Source organism: Lytechinus pictus, chromosome 10, assembly GCF_037042905.1.
Source record: "Lytechinus pictus isolate F3 Inbred chromosome 10, Lp3.0, whole genome shotgun sequence".
Taxonomy (NCBI): domain Eukaryota; kingdom Metazoa; phylum Echinodermata; class Echinoidea; order Temnopleuroida; family Toxopneustidae; genus Lytechinus; species Lytechinus pictus.
In genome coordinates this window covers 2,883,951-2,892,374 of record NC_087254.1, presented here as the reverse complement: position 1 = coordinate 2,892,374, position 8,424 = coordinate 2,883,951, and the positions used below count along the sequence as shown (strand labels likewise).

Here is an 8,424-nt window from a genome sequence, read left to right as displayed (position 1 = left end):
CTCGATATTTCTAAGAGAGCAATTCCGTTTGTCAAAGAGGAAATAATTATTGCAAGATAACATTTCATATATCTCAAATTACTAATAACAATTTGTCCTTTGAATGGACCATGGTTATTGTAAAAGAAACGGGTTGGAATTAGGAAGGTCTAATGATTTTGTTAATTTATTGTGTCTTATCTATTGTAGCCTACGACCTCTGAGAAAACATGCATGTTATTACTATAGTTTTACGATAAAATATAAAACCTTCTTTCCATTGCTTTCAAGTCCCTATCGAATGACGTGGCACCTTCATAAGCACTATTCCCGATTTACACTACCAAGTTACAGTTTTTCTTTTGAGCGGAAATTTCAAAATTCCAAACACATAGGCCTACAGATAAGGAATAGCTAAACGTTCATATCATTCTAGTACGTAATTGTCTTTTTTGGAAAAGTAATTATGTGAACATTTTGTATTTGAATTATGTTGTAAAGCTGTATGTTTTCTTGGTTTCCTGACCACAGAGGCAATATAAATTGAGGTTTCACTTTGATTTTTACTAATAAGTGAGATAATGTTTGTAATATATGACTATACAAAAGGCCCAAGTTCACCAACGGCCATTAGATTATTCATATATTTGTACGATTCTTCTGTAACAATATTGGATGAACATTAAAAAATATATATTCATTTCCATATTCCACCGGGTGGAACCACAACATGTGATAATTGTAAAGTATCAAAGCATAGATGAAGAATTACCTATGTCTTTTTGACAGCGATGATTGGTTGACTACAATTAAGCCCCGCCTCCTGGTCGGTCATCTCATATCATAGCCTCAGCAGAAGATAATAACCTAATTATCATGATATAAGATTTCACTGTGGTTGTGAACTAGCATCTGAGTGAGTGGCGAAGATGAGCACCGCAGAAAATCAATCATCTCCAGATAACCAAACCGCTAATGGGAAGGCTTCCCGTCTTTTCGGAGATCAATCACCAACCATGCCTGGATCCGCCGAAGACGTGCTACCCCTTCCTGTAAGATTGGCTCTGGTGTTCATTGGCCATTGGCGTCCTGGGGTGAAGAAAGATGAAGAGAAAACACTCACTCCTTCCAAGGAAAACAACAATGACAACCGGAAGGAGTCGAAGTACGATGAGGAGAAGATGATAGGAGGTCCAAGATCATCCACCGACGATGTCACGTCCCTACTGTTGAGACATGATGAAAACCTTCACATGCAGGAGGAACGAACCCCATTGTGCAAGCGATTGAAAGGTTTGTAAGAACAGTTTTAGCTGATATTTTGATTAATTCCTCTGCAACTTAAAATCATGCTTAATGAGAGATGTCGTTGCCGGTGAATTGGTTGAAGTGGGGTTCATATACTGTGCACAGCAAAAACTGTGGTGTTAACCGGTGTGCATAGAGGACCACACCAGTTATTTTACACTGATGTTAAATTTGTGGTGTTAGTTTTACACCTATAGGTGTTATTACAACACCTATGGTTGTTACATTTACACTCTTTGGTGTTATGTTCAATCTCTAGGGTGTTATTTTAACACCTCAGGGTGTGGTCCTCTATTAACACCAATTGGTGTCAGTTTTAACACCACAGTTTTTACAGTGTAGGATTTGGCTGTTGGTCATGATGTGACAGTGGCATTAGTGTGTTCCTACAAACCATAATGGAAGCCCAAGTCATTGGAAAGCTAGAATCAGAATACAACAAAGCAAGTTTCATGCATTTCACCTGCTCACCTCTACGTTTCTTGCTTTATAATCACTCGAATTCGCTATTCTCGATAATGGACCCCATTGCGCTTCTTAACGACCTGAATTACATGATGTAATTATATGTGGTTCGGAGTTGAGATTATATCCATTTGCATGGAGACAACATTGATAATTATTTCATTGTTTTCCAAATTAAGAATTGATTTTTTAAAGAACAATACGCACAGAAAAGCAATATATCGAGTATTGCTGCTTACAACGATGATGCAAGCTCCATTGCTCTAGAAATCATTTTTTTGAAAAGTTTTATTTCCTACTTATACTTGGCGCAACTATCTGAGTTGGTATATAACATATTTGTGACTAAAATGAGGTAAAAAATGGGGCCTGTTGCAGAAAGAGTTGCGTTTAAACGCAAGTCAAAATATCAAGCGCAAGTCCCGAATATGGGTGCTTCATTGGCTGAAAATCAAGTTGCGCATGATTTTGTTGAGTTGCGTTTGATCGCAACTCTTTCTGCAACAGGCCCCTGCTGTGATATTTTATACTTTAGATGCCAAACAGACCAATTTGATATTCATGTATGTATACACTATAGTACAGTCCATCCTCTCCTCCCCAAGATTTTAAATAAATAATACATCCCATGTTAAAAAAACAAAGCAGTGGATACAACTTTTGCAACAAGCCCTATACCCTGTTACACGTCAACTCACTTTTTTTTTTGTATCTGAATGTTAAATCTTAAAGTTCATTCCGCGGATATAATATTGAATTTGATTTGAGTCGTCGTAGAAATTTGAAACTATCCTTTTGATTTCATTTCATTTTCATTTTATTTCGTTTATTTCCATTATCAACAATTACAGTTTGTTTTGTACATTTTGACATAAAAACAACCAAACATATTTCAAGTATCCCTGTACAAAAATGATATTCAAGATTATTACATATCACGTTGGAAATGGAGGAGGCTGCTAAAAAGCGGAGCTTGTAGAGTGCAGCCTCCTAATGATTTAATGGAGATCTGCCATGCATTAAAGAAGATATTTCATAATGAAATGCTAAAGACGTAGAAAGTGTGCGAAAACATTGACCCCTTCATTGCATATTGACAAGGTTGTAACAATAAGCAAAAATTGTAATAGGCCTGGTGTGGATGAAATTATCAGTTACGTGCTTATTTCTTATTCTCATACTTGTACAGAACGAGTTGTCTTTGGGGTCAATGGGTTTCATCCGTGTGTATGAGGGGGTATTTTTACTGGCTATACCCCTTGCCTGGAAAATGATAAATTCCACACTCCTCGAGATTTACGCCCGTGATATCAACTTAGTCCGTAGGATAAATATGTTACATTGTTTTTACATTAGCCATGATAACTGCTATGATGTTTCTAGGATTGACCGAGTTCATCGCCAATAAACATGGATTTTTTTTACAGTAATATGCGTATCTGAAAATTACATCATACTTGACTGTTTGTTGTATGGTTTGCTCATATTCACAGAATACTGCCGTTGTTCAGACCTGATGGGAATGGCATTCCTTATATTCTCGTGCTGCATGATGTTTTACGACCTAGAAGCATATTTTCATAGTTACTGGGGTGTCAAAGAATACACCCTTCATTTTGTCACGTACGTCACCTTTGTAGGTCAGCTTATGGTTTTACCTTACTGGTTCCTGTTCACGCGCATAAAATATGGGATAATCAGTAAAAGTCACCTTCGGGTTTCCACTACGTCCAGGAATTTCATCTCACATCGAATCAAGGTCATCCGCAGAGGGCGCTCCGACTCGATCACCCTGTCCTGGTTTCCTTTCTGCTGCATCCTTGCGTGGCCCGTAATAACGGGGTGCTTTCGAGTCTTGTACGACTACGAATTCCGACTCTGTAAGATATCCAGTATCCATGGTGAAGTAAGTCACTGGAATTCACTCCTCGGGTTTGTCACCTACGGGTGCTTTTGTTATATCTTATACTTGCAGCGCAAATCGTTCGAAATCGAAGCGCACCAGGTGTTCCGTTACGCCTTGGAACAGGCGCCCTACCAGAATGTCGATGCGGTGCTCAGCCGCATCCGGCAGTTTAACTTACAGTATAAATTCATCCGTAAGCACATCAGGCGATGGATGGCGTTTACTATCCTGGTTTCAACGTTCGGGCTTACATCTTGTATCGCATGGAATTACCTGGTGTTCAATGAAAAGAAAAAGAATAACAACCCAGACCTTCTCTGGTCCATCTACTTCATGAACGCCCTGGTCAGCTCACAGAAGATCACCTTCGTCGTTGTACCTGTGTTTGCACTGGGTGGTTTTAACCTGGATCATATTTGGAGACGCTTCAAAGAAAATATCGCCCACAGCAGAGAATACAAATACAAGAAATTCTGGAAAGCTGTCACCAAGTACGTCAAAGACATAAATCACGTCTCATTTTCTGGGGATGTGACATCTTCTATCATATCCTCGGGGATCGGTCTCTATCTCGGATTAAATTTGACAAAGAGCCAGGATATTAGCTTCTGGGTCGACCCAGCACAAGGTTGCAATCTGACATTTCCCACGGGTTTTTAGGAATACATGTCAATCCTTTGACACCGATGTTCCAGCCACATCAACAAAATCGAGTCCATATCGACAAGTGTTACGTCATTGCAAATAAAGTAATAGCTTTGAATTGTCTCGGGTCGGTTTTGTAGGACAGTAGCATAAAGGAATTATCATGATGTGACACTTGAAGCAACAAAAAAGCTGGGGAGGGGGCGTGGTCCGTTAAACTACCCTTCGTAGATTGGTCAAGAATAGCATGATGATTTATACAAGTGTGTTATCACTTCTGTTGGGTGTAAATCTAAAGAGATACTCTGACATTTATTACGATTGATTGTAACACTTTGTACATGGATACACAGTCACTGTAAATGCAGCTACACTTGATAGAATAATTAAATTGATCATATCTTTTATAACACATGGCACTGGCGGATTGATTTTTAAATCATTATGTAATAGATATATCTTTAGTTATTAAGATCTCTTAGTTTTTTTATTCTTATTTCCTCCCATCAACAACTTTTTTGTGGTCCTTAAATCTAAATTATGGCAATATGTCTATTTGATTATAATAATTTGAAATTCAATCGGTGTTTATACGTAGTTTCATGCAATTCACCTCCATCCATTTTTTTTTGCTTTTGACTGACTTTCTTACTTTTATCGATTAAGTCAAGTAAGTAGGCATATTTATATTTTAGTGTTCTACTTTCTTTTCCTCTTCGTCTTATAAATTATTATCCGAAATATTTCCATTCAGTTTTCACTTATTCAGTGAATTTGATGAAACTTGAATATAATTTTTTACTATATTGCACCACTGATTTTTTTTCAATTTCGAACTGTTTCATGTAGATGGTTGACTAAGTTCAAGTGTGTACACCAACGCATTATTAGGTTGGAAAAATATATGAACTTCAAATACCTTGTCATTCATCAACTATTTTGTTCATTGATTACATCAAAAAATTATTGGTAAGTTTCAATTATGTGTGACTCCATACAAATCAATAGGAAGAGCATTATTTATTCTTCTCTGTGACACCAAATTTGTGATGGTAGCCCAAGTATTTGTTGAGATGAAGTATATTTCATGACTCTGTCAAGAGAGAACCTCCAAACGTTTCTTTTTTTCAAATGCATGTTAACTTTAGGTTCCAAACAAGGCACCCATCATCGAAAGCTATTTTACTCCTACTGTATATTCTCAGAGAGGGATATTGTCTTCTTAGATGAATACAGAATGACAGATTTCAATATATATATAGTGAAACCTGGAGATTTTAAAGAGAGCGTATATAGCTCTCAAAAATCAAAGGTAAAGTCACACTACGACTTAAGTTCCATAGCACTATTTCATCTATATACATGTACGTACATATATAAGAAAAAAATGAATGTTCTCCTTCAAGGAGAATTTTTTTTTCATTTCTATTATTCATATTGTGTTTTGTTCCTACTTACTTTGTCAATTTGTTTGAAATGAAGAAAAATAAATTCAATCAATCAATCAATCAATCAAGGATAGAAATAATCTACCAAATAATTGAAGAATAGCCGAAGAAAATTTCACTTCTGCTAGTTTCATTTAATCTGCAGAAAGTGAAATTCAATCTTCACCTTCTAAAGATTAAATGAAACTAGTAGAAGTGAAATTTTCTTCGGCTATTCTTCAATTATTTTGTTATTACTTACTCTTTCTGTTGTCTAAAACTAGTTGGTAGTTAATGAAACAACAAATATCTTTGAATCTGTTGATAATGACCAGGGCCCTGTAACAAGCAGCTTAGCGTTTGATTATGGGACTTATTTTTACGATTTATCATACAAAACAATGCAATCAATGACAGAAATCGACCCAACGATCGATCGCAAGGCCTTATGTTACGGGGCCAAGGTGTGCTAGATAGCTAAAAAGTGAAAAAGTGAAGAGGAAGCGGAAACCCTCTTAAAAACTGATATATACATTCCTATATTGTTTCTGTTTTTATTACTGGATAATACTTTGTAATTTTGTTGATTTGTTTATGTTCATGTTTTTTGATGCTGTATAAAACCTATTTCTCCTTTTGATGAAAGTAAATTGAAGAGTTTGAAGCATACTTCACGCTTCCGGGGATTTCTTTCAGATCGTCTTTTCAATTTACTACCCGACTACTCTCACATGATACTATTGTATGGTTATAGATTCGTTTTAATCTGAAAACCTTTCCCGCTGTGTCAAGACTGAAGAAAAAAGTCAAGACATATTGGTTTTTAGAATATTTTTCTTGAGTTCTGTTAGGGGTGTTTGTGGCATTGTCATCATAACTTTACAATTCTAAGGATCTAGTTAATGAAACTTAATTATAAGATCAATTAAATACCTCTGAACATCCTGTGTGACTTTCAGGTCACTTGACTAAGGTCATTTAGGGTCAACGAACTTTGATAATGTTAGGGGTATTATTTTGTGGAACTGTCATCATAACTTTAAAAGTTCATGGATCTAGTTCATGAAACTTGGACATAAGAGTAACCGTGTATCCCTAAATATCCTGTGCGCATTTCAGGTCACATGACCAAGATCAAAGGTCATTGAAAGGCAATGATCTTTGGCCATGTTCGAGGTATTTGTTGAATTGGCATCGTAATTTAGAAAACTTATGGATCCACACATGTAGTTCATAGAACATGGACATAAGGGTAATCAAGTATGAATGATTGTTTTGCACACGTCTTAGGTCACATGATCCTAGTCAAGGTCATTTTGGGGGCAATGGTCGTAGTATTTTACTATCACATGAGTGTTTTCTTTAGTGAATAATCAGTGGTGTACCTAGGATTTTCTACAGGGGGGGGGGGGCAAAACCGTCCTCCAAAACATTTGACAAGCAAGAAAAAAAGGTCTTCAATCACAAATGATAAAGGATTTCGCACCAGAAAAAAAATGCACAAGCAAAAAAAGGTCTTCAAGCTTGTCAGGGGGCAATAAAGGTCTTCAAGCTCGTCAGGGGGGCAAAAAGGTCTTTCAAGCTCGTCAGAGGGGCAGGGATACGTCCTTTGCATGGGTTGTGGCTCGTCAGGGGGGAGACTGCCCCCCTGCCTCCCCCGTAGGTACGCTAGCGTGAATAATTATTCAATGGCTGTTTTCAAAGTCAGCATTGCTGCTATATCGAATCGCGTTATGCAGGCGAGAGACTGCCAGAGGCATTCCACTTGTTTAAAGGTCTTTGGTATGACTTGGCCGGGGGTCGAACCCACGATCTCCCGTTCGTGAGGCGAGCGCTCTGCCACTGAGCCACCATTGATTCGGTCAGAGCAAGGTCATTACAATGTCATTAAATCCTTTTCTGAAACAATATAGCTGAGTGAACTTGACACCCATAGTAACGAGTATAGATCAAGCTGATCAACAGGCAAACTGGTTAATATTTCCTGGTCGCTTTTAATTATAGTAGAGTGTCTTCCCTCTTTACATTTTGATTTCCTTGTAATTTGATATTTGATTACTTTAGAGGCCCCAACCATAATAAAGTAAAAACAAAAGAAAGAAATGGAAATAAATTACACATGCTGTAATATAATGGCCTTGGATAATTACTTGTGTAGTGTACATCGTTGATGGAAGAATATGTAATACTGTCTTCTTTCTTGACATAAAACACTTGGAAATATTCTCACCATTTAAGCCTAGTTTAACTCTAAACTATACAATAATACAAATCAACTCTATTCTCAAATTTTCCTGAACAATAGTTTGATGTAAAAATGCCACAAAATGATAAAATATGCTGGTGATAGATTCAGGAAAATCAATCACATATAAAGAAATTTGTTAGAATTTTAGATTTTGAAATGTGACGTCATAAACGTTATGTAATATAAAATGCAAAGATTACAATTTTAGTGTTTCATGAGGACTACAAACTGTTTTCTTTCAGGAGCCGGTGTGAAATTATTTGTCTGTTCGTATACTGAAAGATCAATAAAAACAACGTTTTTAATTTTTTTTAGGAAATAAGATTTCTTTTTTTTTGTTGCACGATATTTTACTGATTTGTTTACATTAAAACTTTTGTCAGGGTGAACTTCCCCTTAATTGCAAAAGTAAAAAAATTCTTTGCATAGGTTTGTTTCATTTGTTT

At 36.6% G+C, this 8,424-nt stretch overlaps 1 protein-coding gene across 1 annotated transcript; it reads left to right on the top strand.

Annotated features, from left to right (window-relative positions):
- Window positions 1–872: 872 nt before the first annotated feature.
- On the top strand, window positions 873–6,392 carry LOC129269741 (uncharacterized). The gene is made up of 2 exons (XM_054907235.2): window positions 873–1,272; window positions 3,246–6,392. Exons 1-2 carry the CDS (start codon window positions 909–911, stop codon window positions 4,316–4,318), a joined length of 1,437 nt encoding a protein of 478 aa, XP_054763210.2. The 5' UTR covers window positions 873–908; the 3' UTR covers window positions 4,319–6,392.
- Window positions 6,393–8,424: the final 2,032 nt, after the last annotated feature.